The sequence below is a fragment of the Artemia sp. Qi Xiang Cuo genome, chromosome 3 (genome assembly GCF_049724085.1).
Source record: "Artemia sp. Qi Xiang Cuo chromosome 3, ASM4972408v1, whole genome shotgun sequence".
Classification (NCBI taxonomy): Eukaryota; Metazoa; Arthropoda; class Branchiopoda; order Anostraca; family Artemiidae; genus Artemia; species Artemia sp. Qi Xiang Cuo.
The window spans coordinates 72241688-72263513 of record NC_142796.1 but is presented as its reverse complement, the minus strand read 5'-3'; the positions used below and the strand labels follow the sequence as shown (position 1 = coordinate 72263513).

Genomic DNA, 21826 nt, shown 5'->3' with positions numbered 1-21826 from the left:
TCTGCTCTTCTATTTCAGCTATCCGTGCTAGTGCACTTGCAGATATTAAGAATAAGCTTAAAGCAGGTTATGCTAAAATTGTCCCAAATCGTGGCCGAGATTCTCGTAAGGCATTGGCTAAACTCTATTCAACATATTACGACCATTCCATTCTTTTTCTATCAGGTTTGCTCCCATCTTTTAATGCTAGTGATATGCAGGATATTAGAGTTTTGTATCTCTGTTATTATAAATATCTTTTGTATTTGCCTCGTTGGTATAGAAACCGTAAGGTTATTCGAATGTTTAATGCAACTGATATATTGACGTCAATAATAAGTTGGACTCCAAGTTAAAAGATGAGGCCTGCAAGCGGTTGGGTCCTTTTCATCCTCTTGTGCGATTGTTCTTATTTGCACTTGTAGCTCTTTATATTGATATTGTTTTGCATGTGTTCTTGTTTTGTATGTCTTTTCCTTTTACTTCCTTTTGTTACTCCACTTTTCTATAATGTTAGTGGGTCAAAAAACAATTATTATTATAATATCTATAGGCTGAAGCCCATCAGAAAACACGCCTAGTTTTCCCTGTCATTCCAGTAATGATCGAGACGCTTTATGTATATATTACTTGCCCTTATTTTCAATCTACAGACATTCCACTGCCATGCATAGTTTTCTTTTTTTTTTTGACTTGGTTTTATTATATTAAGGCTATATTGCTTTATCTTTTTTTATTTTTATTAATGTTTTTGCACAGTACTTTATCGATAATTTGGACCACTATATTGTTATGTCAGGTGTGCCGTCGTGTCTCGGTAATAGTTGTCAAAGAACTGAAAACCTGTTAGACTTATGGTGTCTCTGTGATGAGCCCAAGCTGATAGCACATTTTTCATTTATTTATTTTTTCCTTGAAAGATTTTTTTGGTGTATGTGGTATGTATTTCTTTTTTGTGTATTAATTACAACTTTTCCGACCTCGGCTGTTCTGTGGATGTTATCATTTAAGGGTGCGTCCTCATTCAAGTGTATGGTTTTAGGGATATTAGCAATGAAAGCAGGTCTTTTCCCTTTTGAATTCTTCTTTCACCGGCAATTTTTGTCTGTTTCACTCTTGTATTTTCTGTTTTTTCTTCTGCTTTTTGTTCTTTCCTATCTTGTATTAAAAAAAAATTCAATTTCTAACTTTTTTGACTGTCCCATTTTAAATTATAAAAAAATGACTTGGAAACATATAAATAACTGGTATTGTAACTCTCAACTTCATAATCCAAACTGTTCTTAAGATATTGCTAATACGGCCTTTGGCAAACTTGTATGCACACAGTATGTTTGAATTTAATTAAACTTCCTCCGATTATTTCCAGAAATGTTTAACTTAATACCCTTAGTCTCATTAGCAGTCAAAGTAGAAGTAGAAGCTGTAGTAGCAGTAGTAGTAGTATTAGTATTTGTAGTAGTAGTTGTTGTAAAAGCATCGATAGTAATAGTCTGTACATATTGCATTTTTGTCAGTTTAACATTTCTTTCATCATGCCCTGGAAGATTCAGCTTAATAAGCTAAGCCGTTCCTAAGACATTGCTAATGTACCCTTTTTACAACCGGTATCCACATAGTGGGTTTCGATTTAATTCAACTTCCCCATCAACATCTGCTGTGATTTTCACCTTAATATCCTTTGTCTTAGTAGTAGTCACCTTAGAAATGGTAGTTATAATAGCATTATTATTAGTGGTTGTAGTAAGAATGGTAGTAGTAGTAGTAGTAGTCGTAACGGTAGTCGTAGTAGTAGTTGTAGTAGTAATATTAATAGAAGCAGTAGTAGTAGCAGTAGTAGTAGTAGTGTGCGCATATAGACTTTTGATCAATTGATATTCCCCACATTATTTCCTGAAAGTTCCAACTTAATACTCTAAGTCATTCCTGAGATATACCCTTTAGACAACCCACAAGAACATAATTTGTTTTGATTCAGTTTAACTCTCCCCTCAACATTCTCTTAAATTTTCACCTTCATACCCTTTGCCTTCGTATCGTTTACCTTCATATCCCACCTACATATCCAGTTGTAGTACTAAGGATAACACTCTCTGTATGCTTCACCAGGATGGCTCTGGCCTTCTGGGACACAAAAGATCGAACTTGTGTAAATTATAATTCTTGCCCCAAGGGCTGTGGGGGCGTTGTCATCCCCAGAGACACAGTTTCTCGAAATTTTCACCAGATTTATTTTGGGAAAAAATTTATCTATTATGGACTGCCTCCCTGTAGTAGCAGAATGTTTTTAGATATGAATATGTTATGAATCCGAGGTAATAGAATTGAGGTTGTTTCAAAAGGGTCTTGACTCTTGTTGATAAAAGAGCATCACCGAATACTGAAAACCATGTTGTGACCAAAATGGGCCCAAGATTCCACAAAGCCTCCATTCATACTGGAGGTCCCAAGGACTTCTTGTTGTCCGGCTCTAAGCCGGTTTAAGCACTTCGGTGTAGACTTGAAAAGATATGTGATCCCCGTCTTGCACTTGTATCCTGAATCATTACTTTTCCCGGCGCCATAATAATTTCACTCATTTAAAGAACATGGAAATTGCAAATTGTAGTTTTTCAACAGAAAAAACTACCATCACACCGACGTTTTGACAGGCAAATTAAGATCGTATTAATTGGACTTATTGGAAGTTTCAAAAAGCCATATCCCAAGGATAGGGAGTATAAACTTAGCTGATATAAATTTTCTCACTCATGCAGGAAGGATGGGGGACATAGACAGGTAGTAGGGCTCATGATGAATAAGGAAGCTGCTAAGTCTTGTTTAGGCTGGGAAGGTATTAATAATAGAATACTAATTGCTCATTTTATGACTAGAAAGTTCAGGGTATCAGTCATAGTAGTATACACCCCTGTAGAACAGACTGAGGGAGATACTGGAAAGGGTTACAGGAGCAAATAAACAGGGTCCCAGGGAAAAATATGATGTTATTACTGGGAGATTTTAACGTCCAGGTGGGTAGACACAGGGATGGATTGTATCCCACCCTAGGTAAATTTGGTGCAGGAAAAGAAAAGAGTAATGGATACAGACTTTTGCAATTTTGTAGATATAACAATCTAGATATAACCAATAAGATGTTTGGTCATAAAATGGCTCATAAGTTAACATGGTATTCACGTGACGGGAATACAGCAAACCTTTTTGATTATGTTATAGTAAACCGAAGACTGGCAGGACCAATACAAGATACTAGGGTATATAGGAGTGCTGTTATTGATGTTAAAAGTAAAGATCACCATCTAGTAGTGTCTAGGGTTAATTTAAAGCTGAAATATCGAAAGGGTAACCACCTCCCGGGAAGTTATGACGTTGGTACACCCCAGGATGAGAATTTGAGAAAAACGTTTCAAGAACAGTTGAACACTAAACTTGAGAGTTTAAAATTTGATAATGTGGAAGATGGTTGGAATGATTTTAGAAAAATAGTTTGTGAAGTTGCTGAAGGCGTATTAGGGAAGAAAGCTAGAACTGCAGCTAAGAATATTAGTGAAAAAGCTTTATATTTAATAGAAAGGAGAAAGGACTTGTACAAGAATTATCTGAGTGATAGATCGTATGAAAACAAAAGAAATGTAAATAAAGTGGAGAAAGAATTAAAATATGAACTAAGAAGGTGTTAATTGGAGGCCATGGATAAAATTGCCGGGGATCTGGAAGATGCAGCTAGACGGCATAATAGTAAAATATTGTACTGGCACGTTAACAAATTGAGAGGTAGTAGTCAATCCGGACTTGGCCCAGTTAAAGATAGGAATGGGGTCACAATTAGCGATAAGGAAAAAACTAAAGAGAGATGGGCCGAACATTTTGAGAATTTGCTAAACCGAGATAGAGCTGCAGGAAAAAATATAGAGGAAGATGAAAGAGTTTGTGATACCTTGGATGTGAAGGAAGATTTGTTTTGTGAGGAGGAATTAGCAACAGTACTAAAAGGATTAAAGAATAATAAGGCTCCAGGTGCTGATAGGGTGGTAAATGAGTTTCTTAAATATGGTGGGTCTGAGGTTAGAAATAAGTTACTGAAGATTATGAATATGATTTTCGAAAAAGGGGAAGTACCTAACGATTTTAGGAAAACCTTAATTAAGCCACTTTATAAGAAAGGTGATAAAAGTGAATGTGGTAATTATCGAGGCATTTGTCTGGTCTCTGTAGGTAGTAAATGACTTAGTAATATGATACTTTTTAGACTGAGAGATGCCGTAGACAAAGTTTTAAGAGAAGAACAGTGCGGTTTTAGAAAAGGTAGAGGATGTCTCAACCAAAGTTTCTCTCTTAGGTTAATAATCGAGAAGTGCCTGAGCTGTTAAACGCCTTTGGTCCTCAGTTTTATAGATTATGAGCAAGCGTTCGATTTTGTTGATAGAAGAGCTTTAATAATGGTTTTGTCCTTGTATGGTATACCAGACAAATACATTAAAGTGATTAGTGCTATGTACGAGAATAACACTGCTGCGGTTAAGGTAGGCAATGAGGTTAACAGCTGGTTTAGCATTAAATCAGAAGTTAAGCAGGGTTGTGTTCTATCTCCCTTTGTATGGATTATTTTGATGGACTTTGTTTTAAGGAGCAGAGGAAAGGCAATGGGAGACCACGGAATCAAATGGGGAGGAAAAAATTATGCTGATTATTTAAGCATCCTAGATGAAAGTGTGAGAAAAAAGAATGAACTTTTAGAGGTTTTGCGAGTTCAGGGTGCTAGAACAGGTTTGAAAACTAATGTTAAAAAGACTAAGTCGCTAGGGCTAGGAGTAAGTGAAGATGAAAAGGTGAAGTTGGGTAATGAAAAGATTGATCACGTGGGCAGCTTCACTTACCTTGGTAGCATTATTAGTAAAGATGGTGGGAGCAGTGAACATGTGAAATATAAAATAGCCAAGGCTCAGGATGTTTTTACACAAATAAGTCTGGAAGAATAGGAAGATAAGTCTGCAAACCAAGATTAGAATATTAGAAGCTACAGTGATGACAGTGGTCAAATATGGCTCTGAAGTATGGACGCTCCGAAAAGCGGATGAAGATTTGCTAGAGGTTTTCCAGAGAAATCGCTTAAGGATTGTTCTGGGTACCCGGATAACTGAATGCATTTCAAGCAGTACACTGTGCAAAAAGTATTGTTCGGTCCCTTTCTCAGAAGCTATTGTGAGTGAAATGTGAACGCAGCCTGAGTTCGTTCTATAGATGAAGGTCAACAGATTGCCGAATACTACCGCGTCCGGTCGACCGTTTAGGGCTTGGCGGAACATTAGTTACTCACGTTTGGGGTGAGGGGCCTTTGTGAGTACAGATTTAAAGGAAATGAGAATTACCTGGGTGGGTGTAAAGATGGTGGCTTTGAATATTGTGGAAGGGATAGAAATTGTATTTATCCGCACCGAGTTCGGGCAGCCCCGATCTATGTTTAATTGCGCACTATAGTATTAGTGTTAGCAACAGATTTCAATTATCACTACAAAAGACAAAGACAGTGCGCTGGGTAAAGACCCCCGTGGTAATACAAGCTTTAATTACAAGCCTAATTTCCTGAATCTTATTTCTTTATATTACATATTTTTGATAAGAGACCTAAACATGGGATAGACATCTCCCCGGAGTCCTTAAATGGAAAATGAATAGACGGAATTCTGAGATAGGGTCACCCAATATATCTTTACAGACATTTAAAGCTACTAAGATGTTGTTTTTCTTTCATATTTATTTCAACATCCATGTTCTACCAACTCCAGTTACATATTTAGAAATTTGTTTTCTAGTTAAATTTTGAATTTAAAAAATAAAACATACCAACAAAATGTACTTTAGCAATTGCTTGAAAATTTATTTGCACTTTAAAAGTTCAAGGGCTTTGAATCCTGCACCCCCAGAATTTTTCTCGTCGGGATCATAATCCCCCCTCCCAAATCTTTTCCACCTTCTATGCTGGGTAGCATGCAAATGTAAACTTTTATGCTGCACAAAAAAGATTGCCGGGAATAAGAGAGGTGCTATCACCCCACAGCCTCCATATTACAGGCGTAGTCTTAAGCATTTCCTGGGAATTAAGGAGTTGTAAATATCTCCCCCCCCCCCCACACACACACACATTACCCGACGCCATTCCCAAGTTTTGTTCTATATTTATCTAACCGCTCACAGAGAGTTAGGAAATCAGGACATAAGGACACACTCTTTGAGGTTCAAGGACAATCCCCTGAATTGCTCAACCCACTCACCCTCTTCCACAGCAGCTGATGTGAAACAATTTTAAAAACTTGTATAAATCAATTTTGTATATCAAGCATGTATAAACTTTAAGAGAAAAGTCTAGATTTCGTACATCTTTAGGGACGGATGCGTCAACGCGCAGTAATGCTGCTTCTGTAACCAAAAAGCTCAATACCGTACTTTACATAGTTTTTAGATAATTTATGTTGATTGGCCATCTCAGAATTTTCCTTCAATAGCTTTTTGCACGTTTTGTGCGAAAATTTTGTTTTGTATGCAACAATGACAGGAACGTAGCTTTGCTCTGGATCGATATTTTTTGCTATTTAGAAAGGGAAGTAAAACTTTCACTTTACATTCGAATGAATCTGTTCCTGATTTTCTAAAACAGTTGGTTCGACCCAATCGCCCCTAAAAAAAACAGAAAAATAAACACGCAACTGGAATCCTTCCTCTAGGAAGAAATGCTAAATTCCATATTCTTGTAGATATGAGCTTTAAACTACTGCAACATGGTTCTCTCATATGCTGAAGCTAAGGCTATAGTTCTCATCAACATCACTAAACCTTTTGAAGGTATTCAACCCCTTTTTCAAAATAGAGTGAATTTTACTAGCCTCGTAACTTTTGGTGGGTGCCCTTGAATTTAAATACTTTCTACATATTTCAACTTATAATAAAAAGCCGTTCAAACTCTTTTTTCAGAGCTTTGGTTACAATTAGCCCGGGTAGCTCTTTACTTACTGTTCGTTACCACGAACTGTTTGACAACTTTTACAATGTGCATCAAAAATCTGTTTTTTCTTCTATGTCCTTCTCCAAGAAAGCTGTTAAGTCGGAAATACTAATGACATTTTCAGTTTGACGGTTTCCAATGGGAATTTAAAAGGTTCAGTTTATCTTATAATTTTATTGTCTAGATAGACTTTTACTTAATTACTTAATTACTAAGCATTTATGTCTCCAGGTTCTACGATAGATTCCTCTTAAATGAATTCATTCGAAAGACTGGCACTGATCGAGTTGATTTCAATGAGACAGACTTTCGGCTGACACCTGATGGGTATGGTGACATTGATGTTGCTGTTTGGAATATTAGACGTGCACCATCGCAAGATCGCTCTATTCGATCACCCGCCATAATGAAAAAAGTAACTTCTTCTTACTTTCTTGTTTTTTCTTATGAAGTACATACTCTTAAAAATTGTACGAGTTCTTTGCTATAGTTTTGATAGGACTGCTAAAACTGTCTTTGCAAAAGTAAAATGTATTACTTTGTATTAATACTTTGTTATATATATTTCATTATGCTATGTAAAACCTCTTGGGACATATTTATAATCGATAAATATACATAACAATCAATGTTCTTCTTTTTTTCCCTACATTAAAAGTTAATAATTGGAAAATATATGTTGATTTAAATAAGATGAACATCGAAGGGTAATGAAGCAATACTTATAAATTCTTACCGTAGAAATTTCTTATGATTTCTTATGAGCGATATGAATTCATTTATAACTCATTGTTTTGCACATCAGCTCTACTTCTTCTACTTTTCTTCATCGGGTTCAGTTATCTTTAGCTTGATAGCGGCAAGAGACAAGATTTGAAAACTGTTCTTTTTAATGGGGATCATGAAATGAAAAAAAAAGGCTTCTCTGTGATTCATAGAATTACCAGCAATATTACAAAAAAATCCAAGGCCTATGTATCAGTATACAAAAGATAGTATGAACAAGAAGCAAGACGAAGCTGTCTTAGCTGATTTGGTGGACTTCTTAGAGATCATGTAATGCTGGCCTCGGCCTCGTTTAGAATATGAAATCATCTCTTTTTGGGCAAAGATAAAACAATTTCTATCTTTCCTAAGTTTCTAAGTAAGACATGGAAACTCCAATCTGGAATTTTCACACTATGTCTCCGTTTTTTAATGAAATGTTTTATTTTCGTCGAATTTTCTTTAATTATGTATCTTTTCTTTAATTATTTCGCATACTATTATGTGTATGCTATTTTAATTGCGTTTCCTGAAATTACGAATGCATACAAGGTTTGTGTAAGAATAGGCTGAAACAGTTCCACCTGTGGTTTAAATTATGGAAGGGAAAACAGAGGGGGGGCGGGGTGGGGTTAGAATCTTGTCAATTGGTCATCTACTAGAAGGAGTTGTTATATCACAACCAGATTAACTGGAAGTATAAGCTAGTGTTCTAGTTTTAATGTGGGTTGACTAGAGACAACCGGACCTTTGCAGATATAAAGGATGATCCCAAATTAATAAAATTATGATATCTATCAGAAGGACTTTGGGATTCTCAACCAAATGTTCTGGGTAGTAAGGACCAGAGGTGTTACTAGCCAAAACGTTTGGGAGGGGGGAGCAATAGATTCACTAATTCATCTGTAGAGACAGATTTGGGTGATATTGATTTTAAGATTCCTTTACTTATCTTTTACCGACTGAGACCGATATTCTTCCAAATTGATTTTACGTCATTTATTTCCGTCATTCCATTTACCTACTGAAAATAAACAGATAAGCCTGTAAAACAAGAGGCGTTTCAGACCACTATTATACTGACTTTTTTTTGTTTTTTAACCTATTGGCTGACTAACTTCCTAGCTTTCAAGGACTAGCTTCCCAGTTATACTTCTGGGCATAAAAACTGTGTCCAAACACTCTGGGAGTGAAAAGGAAGAGGATTCTCATAAATGCTTGGCATCAGGATATCTAACAGATAAGGTTGTGGCATTTGAGCCAAACTTCGTATAAATTGGCTAAGAATCTTTTTTATGGATACCCTTTACCAATAAAAGATGTGCGGTCACGGAAGACTCTAATCAGAATACTTATATCTTAGTTCACTCATAAGTGTGCTAAACACACCTCCAAGTTCCAGCTCATAGCCCAAAGCATAACTGTTCTCGAGTGCACCCTTTCTTTGGTATACTTCTCCAAAAGCTCAAAAAAAAATATGTAAATTGTTCGTCTATTTTTAGGTGGGTGTTTTTGACAACAAACTGAAGCTCAATAGCAACCTTTTGACCTATAATAACCAGGGAGGAGAAGTTGTACTTAGTGATATTTTTGGAAAAAATCCAGTCACGTTGCCTACTACAGCAGAGCAAACTTCCACAACTCAGAGAAGAAGAATATCAATCATAACAAGAACGCGTCCAACGACTGTCCAAACTGAGCCTACCACGCATTCAATAGTAGATTTGACTACATTGTCTGATCTGGCAATTCAAAAATCATCAACAGATGTTACTGTAACAGATTGTTTTAAAGATCCCTCATGTCTGAAGAAAATGCAAAATTTCAGTCCATCTGTAAAAGTCATGCAGGTAATAATTACTTGTCCTAGGAAGTAATTTGCTAGGCTAAATTTGCTGTTAGTATTAAGAAGAATAAAACCTGGTGGCCTTACGCCAAAATATAAAAAATTCAAAGAGTGTATTCAGAAACTATACAAATTTATCTGTAAAAGTGTAAAACAGTTCGTGGTAACGAATTTCTCGTAAACAACAACCTGTCCCCAGGGTAACCAAAAGAACAACTTTGTTATCATCAGATACATGAAAAATTTAAATGTCCTGTTATTCCAAATCTTTGAAGTTCATATGGTTTGAAGATACCTATCATTGATTATTAGCGTCAAAAAAAACTTTATAATATTAGAAAAATGTGGGAATTGCCCTTATAAATTTCAATCCCGATGGGAATCGAAAAATATACATAGAATGTCCAGATATCCATTTTCAGAGACTACAAGTTTCTCTATGCAAATGTACAAAGTTTTGAATGCTCAAAAATATTGTCACGAAGGCGTTTTTTTTTTTTTTTTTTTTCACTGGGGTGATCACAGTAGACCAGTGTTAGAAGAATACTGAGAGAGAGATCAACTAAACAGAAATCCATAATTCCACCCCCACCCCCCTTTTGGCTCTATGTTTACGTTTTAGTATTCAATGCAATCCCTTGGAAAGAAAAACAAACATAGAAACACGCCTCCCAACTTTCGGAAAAGTTAAAATGCCGAATTCCATGTTTTAACATTTACAAACTTGAAACCTCTAATGTATGGTTTTTGGAAACTCTAAACTTGCTGGCATAATTTTCATCAAGATTCATATACTTTCCTGGGATTTTTCCTTTCTTTTTAAATCATGTAAATTTTCTGATACAATTAACTTTTTATAGGCTCTTTTATACTTAAACTAGGCCTTTTATCCCCAGGCCTCTCTATTTTTCCGCTAAAGTTAAACTAGTGCTATATTAAATTATAAATAGTATCTACGGAATAATCAAATTTCAGTGTAATTATAAGGGGCCTAGAGCTATGGCAGGTCCTCTCATGAACAGGAAGTATTGTATTTGTTTTATGTTTTAGTGCCACTCTATTTTTATATGAAATATCTTTATTAGTTAGTGACTTCTGAGTAAAAGGAAACTGGGTATTTTGCTCAACATAGATTTTAACTGTTTCTAAAAAAATAATAATATTTCAGAAGTGGGATAAAAAGTAATTAGGTTGAAAGTTGCTAAAATGATATTTTTCTTCTTTTCACTTGTTACATTCTACATTTCAGGTTCTGCTGGAAACATCAGTTAAACACACCAAAATATTCCTAGAAATATAATTGCTATTTTTCGAAAGTGCGAGACTTTTTCTTTCCCCTTCTTTACCTAGTTCATTTACATCGTGTAAACGACTAAATCAGTGATAAATCAGGGATTACATTTTAGATAAACTGACGTTATAGAGTAGCAAATGCAAGAAGTTATCCAGCAAATCATAGGCAGCGTGCTAGCGCTGTCTAAGTAAACGAAGCACAATGTGTTGTTTCTTGGTTCGCCATACCCGGGCACTTCGTATCGAAGGAGTTGTCATAGAAACTTCGAAAAGGGCTCATTCGATTAGAAATTGGAGTGGCCAGTGCCCCCCCCCACGCCCATCATTACCCCAAACACATCCAATCAACATTTTGAGATAGTCATTTTATTCAGCGTAGTTGATTTCCAGATAGAAAATAAGTTTTTGAGGAGGAAACTCCCCCAGAACCCTCAGGGCAAGGATTTTAAGTTATGCCCTGGGGGTATATAAGTTTTTTATAGAAGACGTTGTCGTAGAAACTTCAAAACAGGCTCAATCAATTGGAAATTCAAAGGGCTAGTGCCCTTTTTAATAGTCAAAGTTGTTTGGTTGGAAAATATCCCCCCCCCCCACGCCCATCATTCTCCCAAACCTAACCAATCAAAATTTAGAGACAACCATTTAGATCAGCGTTGTCGATCTACTGATAGAGAATGTGTTGTTGAAGAGGACACTCCCCCACAACCCTCAGGGCAAGGTTTTAAGTTATGCCCTGGGGGCATATAAGGTTTTTATAGAAGGCGTTGTCGTAAAAACTTCGAAAATGGCTCATTCGATTGGAAATTGGAGTGGCTAGTGCCCTTTTTAATAGTCGAAAGTGATTGGAGGGCAACTAGCCCCCCCACGCCCATCATTCCCCCAAACATTACCCCTCAAAATTTTGAGATAGCCATTTTGTTCAGTGTAGTTGTTTTCCAGATAGAAAATATGTTTTTGAGGAGGACACTCCCTCACAACCCTCAGGGCAAGGGTTTTAAGTTATGGCCTAGGGGTATATAAGGTTTTTATAGAAGGCGTAGTTGTAGAAACTTTAAAACAGGCTCATTCGACTGGAAATTCAAAGGGCTAGTACCCTTTTTGATAGTCGAAAGTGATTGGAGGGCAACTAGCCCCCCCCCCACGCCCGTCATTCCACCTAACACATCTAATACAAATTTTGAGATAGCCATTTTGTTCAGCATAGTTGATTTCCAGACAGAAAATATTTTCTTAAACAGGATAATCCCACACAACCCTCTGAGAAAGGGTTTTAAGTTGTGCCCTGGGGTATATAAGGTTCTTACAGAAGACGTAGTCGTAGAAACTTCAAAACAGGCTCATTCGATTGGAAATTCAAAGGGCTAGTACCCTTTATAATAGTCGAAAGTGATTGGAGGGCAACTACCCCCCCCCCCAGGCCCATCATTCCCCCAAACACATCCAATCAAAATTTTGAGATAGCCTTTTTCTTCAGCGTAGTTGATTTCCAAATATAAAATAGGTTTTTGAGGGGGACACTCCCCCACAACCATCAGGGCAGGGGATTTGAGTTATGCCCTGGGGGCATATAAGGTTTTTATAGAAGGCGTTGTCGTAGAAACTTCAAAACAGGCTCATTCAATTGAAAATTCAACGGGCTAGTACACTTTTTAATAGTCGAAACTGATTGGAGGGCGACTAGCCCCCCCCCCCCCCTCCAACGCCCCTCATTCCTCCAAACACATCCAATCAAAATTTTGAGATGGCCTTTTTGTTCAGCGTAGTTGATTTCCAGATAGAAAATTTGTTTTTGAGGAGGACATTCCCCCACGACCATGAGGGCAAGGGTTTTAAGTTATGTCCTGGGGGCATATAAGGTTGTTATAGAAGGCGTTGTCGTAGAAACTTCAAAACAGGCTAAGTTGATTGCAAATTCAAAGGGTTAGTGCCCTTTTTAATAGTCGAAAGTTATTGGAGGGAAACTAGCCCCCCCCCCACGCCCTTCATTCCCCCAAACACATCCAATCAAAATTTTGAGATAGTCATTTTGTGTGTGAGGGACAGAATTCAAACTTTAGCGTAAAGAGCGAGGTGGTTTAAAGGAGTAACCCATCTCATATACGTAATAATTTCTGTTCTTTTTAAGTTTTGATCTTGCTCCTTACTATCAGTTGAAAAAACTTTTTTTAAATTTCTGATCGTTTTTAAATAATTCTAGGAAATCTGGCTACTCCTCCACGGAAAAATCCCTCCTCCCCAAGAATTTATTCTCTAGATAATTCAATCTTGGAAAAAAGTTACATCGGACAATTATCCTTAACATCTCCACGCGTAAAATTGAGTCGGCAATGAGAAAGTAAAACATAAGAAGAATTTCGTATAGGAATTCTGGCAAATTCCCCCAGTGTAAAATTTCCCCTGAAAAATTCACCCCCTGAAAACTTCCCTCCCCATGGAAAATTATTCCCTTTGAAAATCCCACAAGTAGATAATTCCACCTCCTCCCCCTAAATATGTATGCATACTTCCCAATAACAAATGCTATATGTAAACAACGGGCAAATTTTTTAATTTAAAGACCTTTCAACTATGATAGCCAAAATGGCTATCTCAAAATTTTGATCCAACGACTGGGAAAAACGGGCGTGGGAGGGAGCCTATATACCCTCCAATTTTTTGGGTCACTTAAAAGGGATACTAGAGCCTTTAATTTCAATTTGTGAGAGCCATCTTCTGATATTCTAGGACCACTGGGTCGATACGATCACCCCTGGGGGAAAAAAAACAAAAACAATAAAAACAAATGTCTTCATTTAGCCTTGAATGTGATAACACCTTTTTTGGATTTTATCAACTTGAAACTCGGTAGGATCCTAAATTAATTCAGTGACCGGAGTTAATTGTGCAACCATTCTGTCATAACATTTCATACGGATTAAAAATGTTGTAATCTACTGACCTAGTTTCTGGACATTTATTTACACTTTACAAAAATAGATTTGTGCTGATTTCAATTTTGCGTAACCTTAATTGACAAGCAGAAGAGGGGCAGTAAACCCGTGGCAAGTGCCGTTGTACCTGCCGGGAGAGTCTCCCTTAAATTGCGGGGATAAGGTAACGGGGGCTGACGCTTCCCTTGTCTGTTGGGGTGATATTTTTTTTTTTTTCAAGCCAATGATGTCTCCAAAAGTGTGCCCTAATTGTGAACGTTCTTTGGGGAAAGGCACGCTGTTGCAATGCACTAAGTGTTCCAATTTGTTTCATCCCTCTTGTTCAGGGATCACCGTTTCCGATAGAAAGAATACTCCTAATTGGATCTGTTCTATTTGCAAAGCCGCTACCGAATTTTCTAGTGACCCAATAGAGAGTGAGCACCCAAATTCTTCAATAAATATGCTGACGCCACTGAATGCCGTAACCCCTGCGTCTCAAGACCCTCTCTTGGCTGTTAGCCAGGAAGCACCTGTGATTAACGATTCGACTGATACTCATTGCCCAAATGAACAGGTAAAGCGGAATAATTTTGCCTGCGATGATTCTTCTGATTCATTCTGTGATTTTTCAAAAACCTTCGTAATTGCAGATGGGATTTCTCATGTAATTGTGAACTCTGCCCTGTTTTTTATTTGCGATGCATTTGCGAATGGTATTCCAGAAACGGAGCTTATTGAAACTGTGGCGAACTTTTACAGCCTTGATGCTTTGGTGAATGCGAAAAATCTGCTTTGGAAATTTTCTGGAATTCCTATAAAGAGAGTAATGAGACGTGGCAACGCTGCGGAACTTGCTACAGCAAAAGATATTATGAAGATGGTCACGGATCTTGACCAGAAAGGTTTCAAATGGCCTGTATTAGTGCCTCGCTCATTCAGAGACTGCCCTTTATTAAAATCTGATTCCAATGTACGTTTGGATCGACTTGTTAGTGATTATGTCAGAAAGCTGGAGAAATCCATTACTTCTCTTGAAAGAATTGAACAAGACTTACAGTCCTCGCTGTCGAAGTGTTCAGCCACTTTGGGCTCCCCCACCCCCTCCCCTTTAAATTAACCAGATTGGCCTCCTCTCCCCAACAGCTCTGATTAAGGAGAGACTATTACTATCGCTAATCCGCCAACCGCGTTACGTGACCCTGTTTCCAGGAAAAATGAATTGGAAAAATTCGGCTCGGGCTGTATCAAGCAAATAAAAAAGACCAATGATTTGATTTTTATCACTGTGGCGGCTGAATCTGGGAAAAAGTTTTCTTGTGATCTAAAGGATTCCTTCCCTGATTGTCTTATCAATACTAGAAAGCCTAAGTTTTTCGGAATAATCCGTGGTGTGGATATCGAGTTCGACATTGAAGCTCTAGCAGCCACTTTGCCTGGGATTCTGGAGTTCAGGCGCCTCGGAATGTCGAGAACAGTAAAGGTGTCGTTTGAGTCCGAAGCATTTTTAAAATATTATATCGTCCATGGGATTAAGTTCGGTTACGAGCTCTACAGAGTTGAGAAAGACAAGGTGCTTCCAAAACGATGTTTCGCATGTCAAAGTCCCTCTCACACCGAAAAAAACTGTGATTCTTCTACTCTGAAGTGTGCTCGTTGCAGTGGAAATCATAGATCAACGAAGAATACTCCATGTACTAACCCCATTTGTTGTGCAAATTGCAACTCAACTAACCACCCGTCTTACAGTTTCAGTTGCCCTGCTATGAAAAAGTTTTCTAAATGAATATTGGTTCTACGATTACGTCCTTTAATTCGAATGGAGTCATTGGCAAATTTGTAGTGCTGAATGAATTTGTTTCTGGAAATAGTTCAATACTATGTTTGCAAGAGCATCATTTGTTGGACCATTCTTTGAATATGTTAAGTTCCCTTTCAAGTCTACATGATATATTTACCGTTCCTGCGAGGCCTACCGGAGGCCGCCCTGCGGGTGGCATTGCTACATTTGTTCCTAAAGAATTTAGTGCTATTTTATCTTGTGCTGATGAGTCTTTTCTTGCCTGCAAACTTTTTGATTGTGTTTTGGTCAATTGCTATTTGCCTACTGACTATCATGTTGATTCGTCTTTTGAAGCCTTTACGTCAGCTTGCCATAGACTTAGTAGCTTTATTGCCCTATTAGATTCGAGTTTACGTATTTTTATTTTTGGTGATTTTAACTGTGATCTTGATAGTGTAAATGAACGTAGCACAATTTTATTTTCGTCTTTACCAAATTTTAATATCTGCCGTAAGACACTTGATTTTACTTATTCTCATTGGAGTGGGAGTACGAGTAATATTGACCATGTTCTTTTTAATTTTTCCCCATCTATTATTGTAAAAGTTATCCCGGATTTCCCGATAAGTGATCATTTACCTATTCAGTTTTTGACATCGTTTTCTGTAATTCATGATTCTGTTTCTGCTTCTAATTTTATTCCAATTCGCCCTAAATATTTTGAGAGAATTATCTGGGATGAAAAACTGATTCCGGCTTACCAAGATAAAGTTGATTCTTTAGCTCGAAAAGTAGTTGTACCTGATATTCTGAAGTGTCATAAAGATAACATAGAGCTTGAGCTTAACTGCATATATCTTCAGTTATTACATTGCTTAAAATATGGTGCTAAAGAAACTTTTGGAGTTAAAAAATGTAAACCCAATGTTGAAAAACCTTTTTGGTCGTCAAATCCGTTTCTTGTACATGCTAATCATGAATCTAAATTAGCTTTTAGACATTGGAAAAATAGTGGAAAACCGCGTGATCTTCATCCGGCTTTTCTATGCATGAAAAAAAGAAGGCAATTTTCCAGTCGGAGCTTCGTCGTCATAATAATATTTTGCTTATGGATGCTTCGTCTGAAGTTGATATGAATAAAAAGAAACTTTGGAAAGCTCTACGTTCAACAAAGAGAGTTAATGAACCTTCTAAAAAGAATGGCCCTTCTCTTGTTGAGTGGGAAACTCATTTTGCAAACCTTTCGAAATCTTGTGATGATCCTGAACAACTTTCGCATGTTGATATAATTTTAAACAGTTCTTTTAATTCGCATGATTTTTCTATTTCGTTTGATTCTTTGTTGGGTGCATGCCGTAAATTAAAGCCACAATCCTCTAAAGACCATGATGGGATTTTTTCAAATCATGTGAAATTTGCTCCAACTTCTTTTCTTCTTCTTCTTTTGACTTTTTTTAATCTTATTCTCAAGTTTGGTAATGTTCCTCCATCTTTTAGGATTGGGGTGGTAACTCCTATTCTAAAATCTGGTAAAAGAGATCTCCGTTCTTGTGATTCGTATAGGCCGATAACGAAGGGTTCTATGATTGGTAAACTTTTTGAATTATGTATAAAGGATCTTTTTGATTATTTGGATGTTGGTCTTAATCAAGTAGGGTTCAAAAAAGGAATGAGTTGCGACCATGCGCATGCAACGTTTGATACTATAATTAAGGAGTCAAGATCTACTGGCTCCCCACTTTATACACTATTAATTGATATAAAAGGAGCTTTTGACAATATTTCGCATGCTTCCGCTCTTTCAGCTCTTATTTCTGGTGGGATTCCCCTTTCTGTGGTTAGAGTTCTGAGATCTTGGTATTCGGGGCTTAGGATAAAAATTTTTGCACATACTTCTGATTCTCTTTCTAATCCAATTTCCGTGGGTCGGGGCGTGAGACAGGGTGGGGTTTTATCTCCTTATATTTTTAACGCATGTCTGGCGGAGTGTCTTCGTTCTTTATCTACAACCCTTATTTCTTGGGGACGGGATGTGTCTTTTCTTGCATATGCTGATGATATTATCCTATTGAGCCGTTCTAAAGCTAGTCTAATTAAGAATTTTAATTCCCTTTCTAGTCTGCTTAATGTTCGTGGCCTTTCTATTAGTATTAAAAAATGTCAATATTTTCCCGTTAATGTTAATGATCGAGCTGAATTAATTTGCGATAGAAATATATCATTTCCGGTTTCTGATGCTGTTGTTTATCTTGGGTTACCTTATTCTGCTTCAGCTCGTGATTCTAAGTCGATGCTAATTTTACATATTCAAGAAAATATTAGAAAGGCGTTTGGTTCCATAATACGGCTACGTGGTGTTTATCGTCGTGAAATTCTAGGTTCTCTTTTTAATGCAGTAGCCCTCCCGCATGTTCTTTATCCTTCCTTTCTTCTTCGAGATTTTAAAATTTGTGATTTTTCAGCAATTCGCGTTTGTTATTTTAAATATTGTAAGTTTTTACTTGGTTTTCCAATTTCCTTTAGTAATACTGAATTAGTTTCAAAATTTAAAATTAAAGAGCCGTTGGAAATAGCCAAGGTAAAAATAAATAATTTTTACCGTAAATCTGAAAATATACTTTATGTTCATAATCTTTTTCCTTTTTTTCTATAGTTTAAAAAGTGCATGATTTCATTATTATTATTTGTTGCATTTGATTATGTTTTCTTTTGGGCAACTTGTAAATTGTTGCTATGTTTGATGGTGTGTTATTTGGATTTTTGAAGATTTATTTAATTATCTTTTATACTCCTCGTTTTTGAGGGAAATAAATAAATAAATAAATAAATAAACGCGCATCCGGGATCGTTCTTTTGCCAAAAAAAATACAAAATTTCACATTTTTTTTAGATAGGCGCTTGAAACCTCTACGATAGGGTTCTTTGATACGCTGAGTCTGATGGTGTGATATTCATTAAGATTATGTAACTTTGGGTCTGTTTTCTCCTTTTTTCAAAAATTTAGGCAAGTTTTCTCAGGCTCATAACCTTTGATCGCCAAGATTAAACGTAATGAAACCTATATATTTGAAATCAGCTCAAAACTCCAATTATTTTGAAATATCTATTCGTATCAAAATTACGTTTTTTAGAGTTTCAGTTATTATTGAGTCAGGTCGCTCCTTCCTTACAGATCGTTACCACGAACTGTTTGGTTAATATCTATCAGCTTTAAGATTGATTAATATGAGGTTTTGATCACAACTTGAATACCCAGCAAAACAGTAGAATCAACAATACAGCTTGATTTGATGAGGTGCACTCATTTGAACATATTGTACATACATCCTATAAACTAACTATTCAATCCATATTCTGAAGAATTTATTTGGTGAAAGTTAAAAAATTCCGACATAACATCTGAATTTTCGATGCCATGTGAGGTGTAACACTGGTTCGTATCTACTTTTCGTATCTACGTTTATACGTTTATCCGTATATACGTTTAGTATCTACCTAAAAACTATTTCATCTTAGAAAATAAATAATAAAATTAGTTAGTTTGAAAATTAATAAAAGATTGACACACTGGTCAGAACTTGCTGTAGGCTATTGGAATAACAAAAAAGAATAAGAATCAATTAGTTTGATCAAGGGCTCATATTTGGATGGAAAACGGACACATTCGCAGAGAAAGAGAATTTTATAGTTTACATAAGTCGCATAATATGGAACTTCTGAGTGATTGCACATTTTTTCTAAGAAATAGAGATAATAAATTGTGCATTCAGGGTAAATGATAAATTTTTTCTTGTTAAAGAGCTTTAAGACTAGATTTTGTTTTTTTCTGACAACGAAGGGTTTTCAACTATCATTAAGACTAATTATAACAAAGTTGTGCTAGTACCAATCGCCAAAATTATTTTTATGTTAGAAAAGATGAAATCTAACCTGTAAATCATCTTTTTTTACTTTTTACACTACATTTCTTCCCAATTTTTTGCGCCTCCTCGCAGGATCTTCTATAATATTTGGTTTTGTTGAGTAGGTGTGTTTCTTTAACTATTCTTAAACAATGAGGTCAGAAGACTGCATGTTTCTTTTTAGCTCTCATGCCAACCGCGAAGATTCATCTATCTTCCGGAATAAAAAGGGGGGATTCAGTTATTCACGAACAACAAGAGCTTTGCTGCACGGGAATTCGAATTCGAAAAGTCGGTAGATAGAATGATGCCATGGTTTCACCTGTACAGCCATTCGCTCCATCAATCTAGATGGTGCTTTAAAAAAAATTCAAACCAAACAGGCAAAATTTCTCAAGACAAAACCCATAAAACGCAAATCAAAGCTTAAAGCCATTGGCAGTAATTCTAAGTCTGAATTTAAGCTTCTTCCAGGACACAAATACTGTGTGAGAGAAATTTTAACTTTACCTTGCATCTCATCGTGATTATCATTTTTTTTTTAGATTTTACTTTTGGTAATCCACTTTTCTCTTATTAAAATACTTTCCAAAATGTGTAGTTAAAACATGCTTGAATAAATATTTGACGGTCAAAATGAAAGAATTTAAGCCTCAGGGTTGAAACAATGTAGATTTCTAATACGTCTCTGGATATTGTATATATGAACATTTCATAGTGTTTCCACTTTCTTCTTGTTGTTAGACTTGAAAGGTTAAACACCTCTTTGAGTTTCAGCAGCATTGACTATGGAGACATAACCACAAGAAGTTATTCGGGGAGTGGACAAATATTACATCGCCACAGATTTGAAGGAAAACCACAGAGTATAGACGAATTTTGTGAGAAGCACAATGAAAAAACTTTATAAGAATTTAGATGCTCGACGAAATGAGGGAGGGAACACTGGCCCCAGAACTCTCTTTACCACCCATTTACCGCCCATTTTATGCATGTATATATAAATCTCGATTCTCGAAGTTATTACTCTAAAAAAGGAAATGCACAACGTCTTTAAAAAATGTGTGAACAATTACCAGTTTCTAAATAAATCTCGAATTAAACAACAACAAGAGTTCTCTTAAATCTGTTTGCCTTAAATCTTTCTTTATGATATCCTCCCACCCCAACTGCGGACGACCTGCTTTCCGTTTAGCTTTAGACGGTTGGCTAAAAAACAATCTTTGGCAATCTGTCATCCTTCATCCGCAGAACGTGCCCTAGCTATCTCAACATTTCTCTCATTATAGCCGTAGAAAGCGGGATTGAACCATACTTTTCGTACAGCCTACTGTTTGAAATACGGTCAGTCAGTTGGGTACCCAAAACAATCCATAGGCGATGCAGCAAAAAAAAAATTGATAACAAACGAGCAATTTTCCAACTGATTGTACACGACAGAAAACGGGATATAAGGCATCCCTCCCCCAGAATTCGGAAAAACAGCTTTTTCGGTAGTCCCATTGAAGAACACTTTTTTAAGGGCATTTTCATAAAAGAAAATATTAAAAGTTACCCCCTCCTCGCCTAGATCTTGAAAAATACCTTTTGCCCCCCCCCCCCCAATTGTCGTGAAGTGACGCCACTAAAATACCATTTTCTTAACATGGCTGGACAGGGAAGGAATCATATAAAACGAAAAAGTTTGCACATACCTGTTTAGTTAACTAGGGTTACCGTCATTTCTTAATAAGATGTAGAAAGTGAGGAATGACCTGGAGTGACGCTTTCTTAATAAAACAGGTCGTTGCGGCCATACCCCATCGGACCTTCCTCTTTTTTCCATTTGTAACTCCTCTATTTTTTAAATTGTTTCAAAACAAATGTTATGTTCATACTGAGACAAATGTTGCGTTGAGTTTGATATTCCTTCATGCTATTGTATATCTTTCTGTTCTAAATTTTCTTAGAATTAGAAATGCATAAGTGGGTCCAGTCAGCAAATATTTAATGATGCTCTACCCTTCAGCGTCCAAGTAACCCACCAGAAAATTTTTAGTTGCCCTAGCTGACAAAGATGAATAGTTCTTACCAAAAATTATTCTACCTCCAAAAATGAAGCCATCCAGGTGGTCACATAGTTCCCTTGTGTGGCAGAAAAACTTTAGATACCAGTATTGATTCAAGATGTACAAGGCCAAAATGTCGGTGTTTCTGTCACCAGTGAAATTTAATAATTTTTGTCTTAGGTGCTTTCATATATCCTGTTCTAGACAATAAAGAAATATTAAGGGGCACTGTCATCTTTGACATAAATATTTTAGTCTTTTGACCTGAAATGGTTGTAAGTTCTTGCACCTTGAGCAATAG

General features: G+C 36.5%; 1 protein-coding gene across 1 annotated transcript in view; it reads left to right on the top strand.

Moving 5' to 3' along the window:
* LOC148954500 (uncharacterized) overlaps positions 1–21826 on the top strand; it is a 243521-nt gene that overhangs the window by 207879 nt on the left and 13816 nt on the right. Inside the window, exons 14-15 of the mRNA XM_089086552.1 lie at positions 7211–7394; positions 9247–9594. Of these exons, the coding sequence (XP_088942678.1) occupies positions 7211–7394; positions 9247–9594 (532 nt within the window). The remainder of the gene's footprint in view (positions 1–7210; positions 7395–9246; positions 9595–21826) is intronic.